This window comes from Octopus sinensis, linkage group LG17, assembly GCF_006345805.1.
Source record: "Octopus sinensis linkage group LG17, ASM634580v1, whole genome shotgun sequence".
NCBI lineage: Eukaryota > Metazoa > Mollusca > Cephalopoda > Octopoda > Octopodidae > Octopus > Octopus sinensis.
Window position 1 is genome coordinate 14609528 of NC_043013.1, and position 17081 is coordinate 14626608.

The following is a 17081-nucleotide window of genomic DNA, read 5'->3' on the forward strand; positions in this document are numbered from 1 at the left end:
ACGTACGTACATACATACATACATACATACATTCATTCATACATACATACATAATTACATATACGCCAGAGTGGTTTTAAAGGTTCATTATACCTGGCTTACCAAACAGCGCATAATTGAATATTTAACTCTGCTTCATTTATTGAGTTCTTTGTTCATTTTTATTGATTTTACACACACACACACACACACACACATATATATATGGATGGATGGGCAGAATGGCATAAATGAGAAGAGTTGCAGTATAATAGCAGTGTGACAGTGAAGCAGTGAGGTGAGAAAACCCACAAAGATATAAGAGAAGCATTGTCTGTCTGTGTGCACTGGTGTGTGAACCCAAGTATTAGACCAAGTTAAAGGAAGCCAAGAAGGAAGAAAAGAATGGGAGAAGTCTGAAGTCTTGAGTAACTTCCATCGCAAACAGCAAGCGGAATAGAGTATCTACATGCTCATAGGCCTACAAGAGTTATCAGCTAAATCGCCCTACTATGTTACATTGCATAATGTAGTCCAAGGTAGACTGTGAACAAATTATATGCAAACATAAAGAAAACATAGACACACACACATACATATATACACACACATGTATATATAATGGTAGTCTCTTGTAATCTGAGGAAGATGGGTTTTCTAATTTCTTGCTGAAAACCTGCACAAATGATTTGTTTATAGTGATCAAATGTTTGTGCAGTACGTTAGCTCATGCCTTCAATCAAATCAATATTACCTGAGCAGGTACACAGTGTACCTCACATCAGGTGTTGAAGTTATTACAGAGCAATGTGAAGTGAAGAGTTTTGCTGAAGAACACAATACACTATCCAGTACGGGTATTGAAAGCACGATCTCACAAATGCGGATGGAACATCGTAACCACTAGGCCATGCACCATCACACACACATATATATACACACACATACATGTAACTACAGTATGGCCAATTGGTTAAGAAGTTTACCTTGCAACCACAAGATCCCAGATTTGATCCCATACAGGGTATCTTGAGCAAATTTCATGAAGACATGTTGGCACTTGACCAACATCAACCAAATAATCTTGATCTCTTTACACCCTCTAACGTGCAATGTAAATGGCACATGTTAGGCCATATACATAGAATCTGGTGTAACCTTTTGGCTCATCTGTTCTTGTTGAACCATCTAACCCATGCCAGCTTAGAAAAGAGGATGTTAAATGATGATGATGATAACAAAAACAACGATGATGATCAGTTTCTATGTTTCACTCACAAAATACTGGTTGACTTCTGGCATTGAGCATAGCTGTGAAGCAAACATCTAAACCATACATCCACTGCTCTTGTATACTTGTATAAACAAATATTACAATAGAAATGATTTTAAATGGCTTACAAGACACATCTCCATACATTAATGCTTGCATGTTTAGTTACGACTGCACATACAAAGCAATTGTTCCCAAGAAATTAATACATTATATATTTAGATGTGTTTGCACAAACATACATACATGCATGCACATGCCTGCTGTAAGTGTCAGGAAATAGGCAATTGGCTTGTCTGGCACATGCACATGCTTGGTGCTCCCAGGGGATTAGTTCTTTAAATATTCAGATATGATTGCACATATGCGCATACATGCACATGCTTACTGTGTATCAACAAATAGATTGCAGGCATAGCTGTGTGGTAAGAAGCTTGCTTCCCAACTACATGGTTTTTGAGTTCAGTCCCACTGCATGGCACCTTAGGCAAGTGGCTTCTATTATAACCTCAGGCTGACCAAAGTCTTGTGAGCGGATTTCATGGATGGTAACTGAAGGAAGCCTGTCACATGTGTGTGTGTGTGTGTATGTATGTGTGTGTGTGTATTTTGTGTGTGTGTATGTGTGTGTGTGTGTGTGTGTGTGTGTGTGTATGTGTGTGTGTGTGATTGTCATGCACCACTGCTTGACAACTGGTGTTGGCTTGTTTACATCTCCACAACTTAGCAGCTCAGCAAAAGAAACTGATAGATTAAGTGTGAGACTAAACCCTTCAAGGCATTTTGCCCCAGCATGGCCACAGTCCAATGATTGAAACAAGTAAAAGATAAAAGATAAATAGACACCTTGAATGTTTAGACGCATGCATGCACATGCCTAGTTGACTACCTCAAGGAATTAGCACAATCCATACAATTCAATGTATTATCATTCCTTTTGTTTGAGTTTAAGATAATTAATAACATAAGCTCGTTGTTGTTATCCTTATTATTTAGCCTTGAGCCAAAAATAGAAGCAATGATTATGGTCATGATGTCTGGATTTTGTTTCGTGTTTGCACAAAGTGAATCAAAGTCTCATCCAGAGACCTAAAGAGACAGGAAGTTAAAGTTTCAAATGAGCATTATGACTAGGGTGGTTGATAACATGTTGTTCAGGAAGAGGGATCAGTGTTTTCTGGATTCCCTAGGATTTGAACTTGGTAATCATCAGCACGTTTTGCTAGTATTCCTAGGGCATCTACAGCCACAAGCAATTTTCTAGTCTTGAGTTGCCACATTTTGTCAATTTCTATTTCAAAATCGTTTGTATTTGCTCAAATTTTGTTAAGCCTTGACATATATTTAAATCAATTGCGACAATCAAATCAATGAGGAGGCAAGATTTTTGCCTGAAATTCTTCAATATACTGGTCTATTTACATCTATCTTTCTCTCAATTTCAATAGAAAAGTTCCATAGGAGTGATGTACAATATTTTTCAAGGACTGGAGGTAGTTTGTGTTCATAGCAGTTTCTATACTGGGGCAGGTCTAGGTCCTTGCAAATTACCAAGTGGTTATACTGTGTAACTTTATCATGCTTCTTGAGATACTCTGAGGGTACAAGAGGGCTACACATGGAGACATCATCAAAGGTTTCATGCTGTCTTACACACTCCACATGTTGGGCCGCTGCTGTTCTTTAACATGTTGGCCTGATAGTTTTTTGTAGGTAGGCATTGGTCCTGGGCTACTGCAATAAACTCTCCTTTCTCTGATTTGAAGCCAGAGGGCACTAACCATTGATAAGTAAGAATTCTGTGAACATCAGCATTGTTAGCTCTCTCTCTCTGGGTATTTACCATGAAGTGGTTTTCCCAGCCATTTACCAATAAGATTACTTAAGGCTACAGTTTTCGTAAGAGTTTAGCATTTTCTGTGCTTGTTCTTAGTTCATCTAATTCTAGCAGAATGGTTAGCATGCCAAACAAAATGCTTAGTATCAATTCATGCCTTTATGTTCTGAGTTCAAATTCCACAAAGGTCAACTTTGCCTTTCATCTATTTGGGGTCGATAAATTAAGTACCAGTTGAGCACAGGGGTCAATTTAATTGACTTAGCCCTACCCTGAAATTTCTGGCCTTGTGCCAAAATTTGAAACCATTATTATTATTATTATTATTATTATTATTATGATTATAATCATAATCATCATCATCATCCCATGTGTATCCTGGTTTTTAAGAAAGGTACGGCATATCCCTGTGTTGTAAGAGGCAACTAAGAAACGTTGGCATCAGGAAAGGCATCAGTAAAATCAGTGCTTCAAGTTTCATCTCATGCCAGCATAGAAAAGTGGCAATAAAAACAAAGTTGTTCTTGTTGATGACGTTGTTGTCATCATACAGCTGGTCTGTTACTGAACACAGGCTATTGCAGGTATGTTTGGGGCACATTCCAAAAGTAAACAGTTCTTGACACACAGATGGGTTTGGACAATAATTCAGTTTCTTAAAACAAACAAAAAAGTGAAAAAGAAAGCAATAGTTGTTATTTTTCTCTTAGGCACAGACATGGCTGTGCGGTAAGAAGCTTGCTTCCCAACCACATGGTTATAGGTTCAGTCCCACTGTGCAGCACCTTGAGCAAGTGTGTTCCACTATAGCCTCAGGCCAACCAAAGCTCTGTCAGCGGATTTGGTAGATGGAAACTGAAAGAAGCCATCATCATCAATATCATCGTTTAACATCCACTTTCCATGCTAGCATGGGTTGGACGATTTTGACTGAGGGTTGGCGAACCAGATGGCTGCACCAGGCTCCAATCTTGATTTGGCAGAGTTTCTACAGCTGGATGCCCTCCCTAACGCCAACCACTCCAAAAGTGTAGTGGGTGCTTTTTACGTGCTGTCAATTATATATCTATATATATATATATATATATATTTATGTGTGTTTTGGGAAGCAAGCTTACCACACAGCCATGCCTGTGACTATGTATGTGCCTAGAATCACAATCCTGCTTGAGGGTTGGATGGAGAGGTGGGGGAAGAATATCCAGCTTGTGAGAATGTTTCTGAGTTCAAATCCCATGAGAGTCAACTTACTTTTACATCTCTCTCAGGTTAGGGAACAAGGTACCAGTAATATACTGGAACTGATTCACATTCTATTCCTTGCAATAACTAGTATTGGACCAAATGAAGAAATCTCTGTATATCTATATCCCTTTCTCTTTCTCTCTCACTCACAAACAGATACTCTTTTACTGGTTCAGTCATTTGACTGAAGTCATGTTGGAGCACTGCCTTAAAGAGTTTTAGTCAAAGAAATCAACCCCAGGACTTATTCTTTGTAAGCTTAGTACATATTCTATCAGTCTCTTTTGCCAAACCGCTAGGTTACAGGCGACATAAACACACCAGCATCAGTTGTCAAGCGATGTTGGAGGTAAGCTCCATGAGACTCCAGCAGGGGGTGGGGGGCGATCCCTGCTGTACTCTTTCGCCACAACATTCTCTCACTCTTTCTTCTGTTGGCCTGCTTGCTTAGCCAGCGGGGTGGCATCATTTGAAGGCTAAAACAATGCCAAGCGCATTGTGACCAGTGATGTGTAGCAACATCTGATAGCCTGGTTGGTCACGGTGATATATATATATATATAAATACGACAGGTCTCTTTCAGTTTCCGTCTATATATATATATATATATATATATTGTATTTCTTGTGTGTACAGTTAGATGTATGATTGCTGCTGATGAGTTTACAGCTCCACATACAATGTCATCTTCCAGTCTGCTGATTATGCTGTACAAAACAAATGTAGGAAGAATCATATAAAACACAAGATGCAGTCTGTATCATTTGTTCCCAACATACATTTCACCACTGTAGTTATATGCATCTTCTGCAGTGGATGCTAAAAGTGCAGTTGGATTCTGAACTACGTGGCCGATGCCAGCGCCACCTCGACTGGCTTTTGTGCTGGTGGCATGTGACCTGCTGTGCTTGAGGAGACCTATTGAATCAAGTACATCAACATCAAAATAAATATCAAATGGAAATTGCAGTCGTGATACCTGTGCCAGTGGCACATAAAAAGCACCATCCGAACGTGGCCGATGCCAGCGCCACCTTGACTGGCTTCTGTGCCGGTGGCACATAAAAAGCACCAAACAATAGTGGTTGCTGCCAGCCTCCCCTGGCACCTATGCTGGTGGCACGTAAAAAGCACCCACTACACTCACGGAGTGGTTGGTATTAGGAAGGGCATCCAGCTGTAGAAACACTGCCACATCAAACTGGAGCCTGGTGCAGCCTCCTGGCTTCCTAGACCCCGGTCAAAGCGTCAAACCCGTGCTAGCACAGAAAACGGACGTTAAACGATGATGATGATGATGATGAATCGTTCATTAGAGGAACGCTTTATTGCATTGTGTTACACAGATCAAATTCAATAAATAATGCTACATGTAATGTAACAATATGTTCACCTGATAAACTGTAGTGGTTTGGCATCGAATTGCACTTAGAACATTCACTACAGAGGAAGCAAATAATCACAATGGTGAAACGTGTGTAGGGAACAAATGATATGTACTACATATTGTGTTTGTTATAATTTTTCATATATATATAATCAGAAAGATGCCCGTCTTACTTTATCCATGCCACTGTAAAATAAGCATGGTACTACCTTCAAACTAAGACAAAGTAATGTTCCTTTTATCTCAAAGACACAATACAATCACTTTTATAGCAGCATTTCAACCAATCTACAGTCCAACGTTTTAAACTTACAGCCAGTGATCTTGTATATATTTCAAAATAGCTACAGTATGGACTGACACACACATGCTCTCTGTCTCTCTCTCTCTCTCTCTCCATGGTTTGCAATAGAACTGAACACATGAATATGTTAGTGAAAAATTAATATGAAGAAAGCAGAAATTATTTAGAAAAAAGAAAAGAGATACAGATGTTTTTTTTTACCTTATGGTCATCCACTTTACTATACTAAATATAAATAAAAATTTCAATGAATTGGAATGAGAGAAATGAAAGTGAGAGAATTTAAAAGAAGCGCTATAAACAATTAATCAACTTTAATGTTATTAACCCTGTAAGGATGAAAGCAAAGTCAAACTCAATAGGATTTGAACTCAGAATGTAAAAGTTTGTATCTAAATACTACATGTTTTTTTATCCACCAGTCTACTGGTTCTACCTGTACATCGCTAAAGAGAAAAGATTGAATGAATTGTCGAAAGAACTTTCTGAGTAATTTAGACGTTAATTTGAGTTGAATGGAAATGGTGTGATGGAAACAATAAACAAAATACTTTATAAACAAAGCAACAACAATGTTAATGAAATATTAAACGATAGTATATTTTTATAAACAAAGGAAAATTTATAAGGATGAAAACATAGCTGATAATTTGAATAAAATTAAAACAATGACATGTACATGTTGCACATAATAATAACAATACAAATGAAATTTTATGCAATAATTTGCTTGAAATTACAATGAAAAGTTTCAACAAAAGCAACACTTTGCTACGTTTTGTACATACAACTCAAGCATTTTTTTAAAAAATCATATTGCTGTTATAGTAACAAATATGCTTGCTGCCTTTCATTGTACATGTATGTGTGTAGTGCATATGTATTTATAGTTGTACAACCATATACATACATACATACATATATATAACAAAACTGTCCAACGAACGGGAACGTGAAACGCCAAGTAACAGCTTCTGTTAAATTTCTGCTGCTTTTAAATAAAGCATATTACTCTACCTCTGGTATTTGAGTGCTCTTTTTTCCACCTTGTTTCACATTTATGTGTTTACTCCGGTATATATATATATATATATATATATATACACATACATACATACATGCATACATACATACATACATACATACACACACACACACACACACACAAACACACACACACACACACAAAGATTTGTATGTAAAAGTGTCTGTTAATTGCAAACACAGCTGATGTTATGCAGACAAAAAGATTGAATGAGGGGGTGGAAGAGAAAGGGAGAGAGAGAGAGAAAGAGAGAAGAGAAAGAGAGAGAGAGAGAGAGAGAGAGAGAGAAAGAGAGAGAGAGAAAGAGAGAGAGAGAAAGAGAGAGAGAATGCTTAAGAGAAACAGATGGCAAGACTGATATCCTTAGATCAAGCAAACTGCAAGATTTTTTTCATTATTATATTTTACTGGTAAATAAAATCAGAGATTTAAGTAGCACACCTAACCATAACCAGACATCTGTCTCACTAACAATGTAGCAGTTTCTAGACATCATACCACTACATCTTATGCATCACCCACACTCTATACACACTACAGACTCTACAGTAACATACCTATTTCTTGACTACCCACATGGGGCTAAACACAGAGAGGACAAACAAGGACAGACAAAGGGATTAAGTAGATTATATCGACCCCAGTGCATAACTGGTACTTATTTAATCGACCCCGAAAGGATGAAAGGCAAAGTCGACCTCGGCGGAATTTGAATTCAGAACGTAGCTCAGACGAAATACGGCTACGCATTTCGCCTGGCATGCTAACGTTTCTGCCAGCTCACCACCTACAGTAACATACCGGTCATACTACCGATACCATACTATACACAATATGTACACTACACAACTGTGTCTGCTATGCTAACAACCCTATGCTCTCAAAAGGTACATTTTGATGCCAACAAACATTAGAGCTTCTGGAAACGGACTATTGAATAGACATGACTGAAGGGGTCACTAGATATAGAAATCTTCAGGTGGGATCAGATAAAAGACTTAAAGGGGCTGGCCAGGGTCAGATGCCCCCCAACCAGACCTACTACCACCACTTAGATCAGTTGATGGTGTGTGTGTGTGAAAGAGTTAAGCCAATGGTAACAGATATAAGTATACAAGATATGACACTTCTCTACTGTTAAATGAACAAGGCATCTTAGTTTAGCCCTGATCAAAGGCATTCCAGCTGTGACCACTCTGTCATTTATTTATTTATTTATTTGCATTGGTCAGTTTGATGTGGACACATCTGATGAGAGCGCAATAAAGTTTGAAAATTGACTAAGGCTGTTCATCACTTTAAAGGCGTAGGAGTGGCTGTTTGCTTACAAACCACATGGTTCCGGGCTCAGTCCCACTGCATGGCACCTTGGGCAAGTGTCTTCTACTATAGCCTAGGGCCGACCAAAGCCTTGTGAGTGGATTTGGTAGATGGAAACTGAAAGAAGTCCGTCGTGTATGTGTGTGTGCACGCGTCTGTGTTTGTCCCCCCAACATAATTTTGACAACCAATGCTGGTGTGTTCACATCCCCATAACTTAGCGGTTCAGCAAAAGAGACTGATAGAATAAGTACTAGGCTGGGGTCAATTTGCTCGACTAAAGGCGGTGCTCCAGCATGGCCACAGTCAAATGACTGAAACAAGTAAAAATATATATATATATATATATATATATATACACATAAAACAGAGTTATTAGTGAGGGATAAACAATCCGGGCAAAATACTTTATAAGCTCTCTGCTTGTACAATAGACTAACAATATTGTTTAGATTAGTTAAAAAAAAAAAAACTCAGCATATTCTCATGGCAGAGTCCAAGGTTGTAGTTCATCACCATTCTATATTGTAAATCAGAAATGGCTCTGATGAAAGTAGCATTAATTTTTTAGGCTGCTCAATATTTCTCAACTGGGCTGATTGCAAAACCCTATCAATAATAAACCTACAATGACTACTGGAAACAGCTGTAAGTCAAATTTCTAACAATAAAGAAAAATATGTAATGACCATTATTTATACCATGTCTTCTATATATATATATATATATATATATATATATATATATATATACACACATACATACATACACACACACAGAGATACATTACATATATACATACATACATTAAAGACAGACAAACATATATAATCATCGCAAGCTATCGATGGGTTCTATCAGAAATAGCAGCCAAATTTCCCTCATGTTACTCCTAAGTGTTATAATTATTGGACAAAATGCTTAGTAACACTTCCTCTGATGATTTATGTTCTGAGTTCAAATCCCGCCAAGGTCAACTTTCTTTTCATCCTTTCAGAGATGATAAAATAAGCAGTGAAGTCAATGAAATTGACCAAGCCCCTTCCTCCAAAATTGCTGGCCTTGTGCCAAAATTGGAAACCATTATCAACTTGGTATAATCATTAGCATGTTGGTCTTTTATGTTCTAAGTTCAAATCCCACCGATATTAACTTTGTCATTGATCCTTTCAGTGTCAATAAAATAAAGCGCTAATTAAGTACTTGAGTTGATGTAAACAATTAATCTTCCTCCTGCTAAAATTGCTGGCCTTGTGCCAAAATTTGAAACTATCATCATCATCATCATCTACATACAGTACCAGGGAGGTTGTCAGATCCCTCACAACCCTATCCTCCTCTGGTCATTCTGCAGCTACTTTACAGAGTGCTTTGGGTGCATTTTATCACAGCACCAGCACTAGTGAGGTGACTTTGTACCTTGCAAAGCAAAAAAGTCCTCACAACTCAAAACTATGTGACCAATATAGTGCACTGAAAAGAAAGTGAGTGCAATTAGGATTAGATGAAGACAAATGCATGAGCATGAAGTGGGGAAACAGAATGAGTGGGATAATTATATTATGGAAGAGGGTGGGGTCATATCATGAATTAGGGTGAGATGGAGAAAGACGCATGAGTGTGAAGGAGGAAAGAGGATGAAAGCAACATGTTTCCTGGTGAGAGATGGGTTGTAGGGAGGAGGAATGTGAGGGAGAGAGAGGAGAGAGAAGGGAAGAGGAAAGAGAGAGGGAGGGAGAGAATGAGATGGGGAGGGAGCGAGGGAGGGAGATGAATGGAAGCTTCATGTTTGCTGGTTGAGAAAAACAGACAGAGACAAAACAAAGGAGAAAGACAAAGAGAGAGAGAGAGAGAGAGAGAGAGAGAGAGAGAGAGAAAGAAACTGATGGGTAATTATGAAAACATTCATAGAGTGAAAGGAATGGTGACTAAAAATATACAAAAGTGAAAGGAGGGAGTGAGACAGCACTGAGACGGAGAGTCGGGATATTAATGGCAAGGGAGAGATGTCAATGAAGGAGTGACCTGAGGGAAAGGAAAGGATGACATGGTGCCATCAATTAAATGAATTTATGTATGCAATTAATTGTACTAATTACTGCCATTCCTTGAAATTAAGACAATAACATGCAAACGAGAAACTATTTTTAATGAACCTATCTAATACATTTCTGTCACCTGCAAATTGAATGATTAAGCAAAGAGAATGAATTGTGAAACATGATGTGGGATTGATTTATAAAGTCATATTTTGGGATGAAGCAACTGGGTCAGCCCTGATTAAAGGTATTCCAGACATGACCATCCTTTTTTATTTTATTCAGGCATAATTACCAATGGAACAAAAAGGCTGTAGAAGGAGACGCAGAGGTACCAATGATCAACTTTTGATAGACAAAACGGTAATGCAAGATTGTAAACGAAGGAGAACAAATCTGGGAATGGCCTGGATTGACTATCACAAAGCTTAGGATATGATTCCACATTCGTGGATCATCAAGTGCTTAGATCTGTTTGGAATTGTGAAGAATGTAACATGTTTCCTGAAGAGAAGTGTGGTGGGATGGAAAACTGAACTGACATCTTGTAGAAAAAGCTTGGGCACCCTGGGTATCAGAAGCAGGATTTTCCAGGGTGATAGCCTATCCCCGTTGCTTTTTGTTCTCTCCATGATACCCCTGACCTTGGTACTTAAGAAAATGAATCTGGGATACCAACTAAAGGAAAAATCTCAAACAATCAACCACTTCCTCTTCATGGATGATCTGAAACTGCATGGTAAGGATGAGACACAAGTAAGTTCCTTGGTGAACACAGTCCACTGTTTTAGCACTGAAATTAGAATGGAATTTGGGACTCAAGTTGTTGCCCTTTATCCCCAGGTCGGTCCTGATCCAGCAGACCTATGTTCAAATATGTTCCAATTCAGACCATCCTGTCTTTTCGCTAAGACAATTTATCTAGGACTACATTATCCAAGATAACCTTCTTTTCCCTCTTAGTAGATTTAGCTGCTATTTTTAGTCAGTCAAGAGATCATATGGAGGCTTCCTCATTAGCTTGACTAATTGGGTCAAATAAATGACATCACTAAATTACAATAATTCCTTCATATTTTATGGGATTGTTTCAAGCCTGTAACAGAAAACTGCATTTAAAAATCAGCAATTTGTAAGTCAGTCACAAGAACACGGATTTTCAAGGAAGGAAAGCCATAGATAATTAAACTAACCCAGATATTTGACTGATACATTATTTTATCAAGCCCAGAAAGGATGGATAGCGCAAATAAACACTTGAAAGACTATAATTAATTACATTAGAGGAATGTCATTTAATACCTGAAAGTCTATAATTCAGTAACACAGAGCATTTTGCCCAGTTTTTGCTCTTCCAATTCTACCAACTACAACTCACCATACAGCAGTAAGTCTTCCTACTTTATGGTATCAGCCAATAACATATCCCAACCCCATGTGATAAATTAAAACCTTATCAACCAGCAGGCCCCACCATCACCACCACTTGATAAACTTAAAACCCTGTCAACCAGTGATCCCTTACTTGATAAATCAATCCTTAACAAACAGTTCTCTCGCCCCATTAGGCAAACTAAAATCATTTTAATGACTCGCTCTTTAATTGATAAACTAACCCCCTACAAACCACTAACACCCCAGCACCACCTGGCAAAGTTAAGACTCTTCACCTAACAAACAACCCTTCTTTCAGCTAGTGATAACCCTCACTTAAACTAAGACCCTATCAACTCCTAACCCCCTCACTTGAAAAACCAACCCCCAAACAACCAATGACTACCTGCCACTAAATAAACCAACTCCCTATCAACAGCTCACTCCTCAATTGATAAACCAACCCCCTAACAACCAGTGACCACTTTCACTTAACAAACCAAAACCCTATCAATAACTGACCCCTCAATTGATAAACCGAGCCCCTAACAACCAGTGACCGCCTCCACTTAACAAACCAAGACCCTATCAACAAATTGAAAAGCCAACCCCTAATAACCAGTGGTTCCTTCACTTTGCCAGCCAACTCCCTATGAATAGACCAGTTTTGACTAAGTTCCATTGAATGTATCCTTTGTTTTTTTTTTCAGAGAGATACTTAATTAGGGGGGTATTTAACTACTATTTCCAACAAGAGTAGTGAACCCTTAGAAGCTCCCATTTATATCACATTTTTTTCAGGTATGGTTAACCTGCGATTGCAATATCCAATAGAATTTTATTCCTTCTTTGAAGATATCAAAATGTAATTCGAGGGTGATTAGGTGCTATTTCTAGCAGGTTAAGTGAGCACATAGTAGCTCCCTCATATATCATATATATTTTTCTAGCATGGTCTACCTAAGATTGCAATATCCAATAGTATAACCTTCCTTTTTTAGCATTCAGATTACTCTGTCAAATGTAATGCTTACTTATTCACATTGTTTTGAATTAACTACGCACATTCTCATAGCTTCAAAATAACAATGATGTGATTGTTTATTTCAAGAAAAAATATTGTAGGCTTGGTAAGAGAGGCCAGATCTGGCCAGTTCGAACATAAAACACGAAGGATATTTGGGCCTGATATGGTCAGTTTAAATGTTAAAGGGTTAAGATATGCAAATGTGATTTGAGGGATATTCGGTGCTATTTCTAACAGGTTGGGTGAACACATACAGGCTGCCTCATATAGCATAGATATTTTTCTGGCACTGTCTACCTCGGATTGCAACATCCAATTCTTCAGTCTCTGTCTCCTTCACAACACTACAAATACATTAAAAGAGGACTGTTTTACCTGTTGGTTAACTAATGCGGCCACTTCATCCGTTTCTGTGATGTTTTCAGGGTAAATTGGGTCCCCATGGTACAAGTCCACACAGCTGAAATAACAACAGACAATAACAGCTACAGGAGATAACAAAACACTCTGGCAAGTCATAAATATAAGGTTCAAATTCCATCGATCCACCTGCTGTTCACTTTATTATTATTATTATCATTATTATTATTATTATTATTATTATTATGATGATGATGATGATGATGAGGGCAGACGTTGTACGATGATGATGATATATACATATATATATATGATAGGCTTATTTCAGTTTCTGTTAATGAAATCCATTCACAAGACTTTGGTCAACCTGAACCAAAACCCATGTGGTTGGGAAGCAAGCAAACTTCTTAGCCACACAGCTCTGCCTGTATCTACAGATGATTATAATGTCTAATATCATTTATATTCAAAACCTTAGTCACCCTTTTCTTTTTCAGGCATTTGGAATATTGGATGTAACCTTTGTTTTTTTTGTGGGGGGGATATTTCTTTTGAAAGAGAAAACAATGTAATTTGAGGGATATTTAGCTGCTATTTCTAGCAATATGAATGAACACATAGAAGCTCCCTCATTGTATCATAGTTTCTGGCATGGTCTATCTAGGACTGCAATATCCAATACAATACCCTTTTTTTTGTTGTTGTTGTTGTTAAGATAGGAAAATGTAATTTGAGGGAGAATGGGTGCTAATTCTAGCAGGTGGAAAGGACAATCAGAAGCTCCCTCATATATCATATATATATATATATATATATATATATATATAGTCATTACAGATATAGGGTGAAATATAATTAATTTAATAAAATCAACAAATTTCACCTAGTAGTATTTCGGTATGGAAAAGGACCATATTTTTTCTTCTTTTTTGCCATATGTGAGTTACAAATATTGTTGTCTGTGGAGACTTATTTTTGTAGTAAAAGGAAATAGTAGTCTTTTGGCTGCTATTTCTAAAATTTTCGGTATGTGGTTTAAGCAACTTGTTGCAAAAAACCCTTATTATTATAATTATATATATATATATATATATATTCAGCCTTGCCTGGCCTCCGTGCCGGTGGCACGTAAAAAGCACCATCCGAGCGTGGCCATTCGCCAGCCTCGTCTGGCACCTGTGTCGGTGGCACATAAAAAGCACCCACTACACTCACGGAGTGGTTGGCATTAGGAAGGGTATCCAGCTGTAGAAACGCTGCCAGATCAGACTGGGCCTGGTGCCGCCTTCGGGCTTCCCAGACCCCTGTAGAACTGTCCGACCCATGCTAGCATGGAAAGCGGACGTTAAACGATGATGATGATGATGATGATGATGATAAATTCAAAATGTCAGCAAGAGAATCAAAACTCACCAGCCTTTTTCAAAGTACATAAACTTGATCTTTTCAACAAACACATGGTTATAAGAATCCTGGAAAATGAAATAGAAAATACAAGTTAGCGTGATTGAGAGAAGGGGGCTGAGACGGAGAGAGGGGAGGGACAGAGAATGTGTATGTGTGTGTGTGTGTGTGTGTGTGTGACTATTACCATTCTTTTATTTGTTTCAGTCATTAGACTGCGGCCATGCTGGGACACCACCTTGAAGAATTTTTAATCAAATGTTTCAATTCCAGAATTTAATTTTTTTAAAGCATGACACTTATTCAATTGGTCTCTTTTGTAGAACCACTAAGTGACAGCAACACTTACACTCTAGCTTGAGTTGTCAAGCAGTAGTGGGAGGGGGAAACAAACCCAAACAAACACACACACACACACACACACGTGCACACACACACACACACACACACACACACACACACACACACACATATATAAGCACCATCCGTACGTGGCAGATGCCAGCGCTGCCTTGACTGGCTTCCATGCCGGTGACACGTAAAAAGCACCAACTGATCATGGTCATTGCCAGCCTACCCTGGCATGTAAAAACCACCATCCGTACATGGCCGATGCCAGCGCCGCTTTGACTGGCTTCCATGTAGGTGGCACATAAAAACCACCAACTGATCGTAGCTGTTGCCAGCCTCCCCTGGCACCTGAGCCGGTGGCACATAAAAAGCACCCACTACAATCACGGAGTGGTTGGCATTAGGAAGGGCATCCAGCTGTAGAAACACTGCCAGATCAGACTGGAGCCTGGTACAGCCTCCTGGCTTCCCAGACCCCCGGTCGAACCGTCCAACCCATGCTAGCATGGAAAACGGATGTTAAACGATGATGATGATGATATATATATATATATATATATACATATATACAACAGGCTTCTTTCAGTTTCTATCTACCAAATCCACTCACAAGGCATTAGTTACCTGAGACTATAATAGAAGACACTTGCCCAAGGTGCCACTCAGTGGGACTGAACCTTAAACCATGGTTGTTGGGAAGCAAGCTTCTTACCCCATAGCTACATACACAGGAGGCATTTTTCCGTTTCCATCAAACAAATCCATTCACAAAACTTTGGTCGGCTTGGGGCTATAATAGAAGACATTTGCCTAAGGTGCCACACAGTGGAACTGAACCTGAAACCATGTCATTGGAAAGTGAACTAATCATATAGCCATGCCTATACACAAACACACAAACACACACATATATATTGTGCGTGCATACTTCTGTTGTGTGGGAATTTATACTGAGTTAGTAGCAGACATGCCAATGTGGAATTACCAACTAATTATAGAATGTGTTCAAAATTACCCCTACTTTTTTCTGCACACTAAATACACATTGAGAGATGATTTACCCAGCCCTTCTAAACTAAGTTTCAAACTGTTATGTTAACCCTTTGATAAAGCAAGCCAACCTGAGACCACCCCCATTTCTATTTTACAAAGTCGTGATTTTAATGTGATCTAAATTTAAAACTTTCACTTAAAATTACATGATAATTTATGTCCCAAATACCAGCTTACTAAGACAAGGTTATTTTAATAAAGTCTTCAGAATTTTAAAAATCATACTGGTGTCACACAACCGGCACCCATGCTGGTGACACATAAAAGCACCCATTACACTCTTGGAGTGGTTGACGTCAGGAAGGGCATCCAGACATAGAAACCATGCCATATCAGACTGGAGTCTGGTGCAGCCCCTCAGCTTACCAACCCTGGTCAAACCATCCAACCCATGCAAGCATGAACGATGGATATTAGATGATGATGATGATGATGAAATGAAATAAAAGCAGTGTATTTCAAGAGAAATATGATAACAGAAGGGTTAAGGTTGTCTAAATTAAAGCCTTCCATCAATACTTCATGTTGTTTTCTATACCAAACACCAGCTTAACCCTTTCGTCACTGTATTTAATATTGAGATGCTCTGTGTTACTTTCAATTACTTTAAATATAACAAAGAATTTAGTTATCATTCAGCTAGTGTTAGGAACATGAATTGAAACAAGGCTTGGTGGAAGATTTTAATTCAAAACTTATGAGAACAAGACATTTGCACTCAGAGCTAGAGCCGGTTTCAGTCGGGTTGGTAATGAAAGGGTTAATAAAAACAAAGGTGTTTTACTAAAGTTTTTCATGATTTTAAATATTATTTGAAAGAAAAACAGTGTATTTCAACAGATACATGGTAGCAAAATGGTTAATGTTTGCTTCAATTTGTTGATATTACAAGGTTTGTAAGATGGTGAACTGCCAGATCATTAGCACACCGGCAAAATGTTTTGTGGCATTTTGTTCATATCTACGCTCTGAGTTCAAATTCTGCCAAGGTCAACTTTGTACCAGCTCAGTATGGATAAAATAAGTACCAGCACTAAGGTTGATGTAACTGGCTTGCTGAAAAATACCTTAGGAATGAGAAT

At 38.3% G+C, this 17081-nt stretch overlaps 1 protein-coding gene across 5 annotated transcripts in view; it reads right to left on the bottom strand.

The window, feature by feature from the left end:
- Positions 1 to 17081, bottom strand: part of LOC115221082 (probable cation-transporting ATPase 13A3) — a 125637-nt gene that overhangs the window by 78064 nt on the left and 30492 nt on the right. For 4 of the 5 annotated variants that reach the window (XM_029791298.2, XM_029791299.2, XM_029791297.2 and 1 more), the window contains exons 4-6: positions 14605 to 14663; positions 13207 to 13291; positions 6228 to 6251 (exon numbers count right to left, since the gene is read on the bottom strand). In XM_029791298.2, coding sequence (XP_029647158.1) covers positions 6228 to 6251; positions 13207 to 13291; positions 14605 to 14663 — 168 coding nt within the window. The remainder of the gene's footprint in view (positions 1 to 6227; positions 6252 to 13206; positions 13292 to 14604; positions 14664 to 17081) is intronic. The other variant, XM_029791296.2, reaches the window with a different exon arrangement.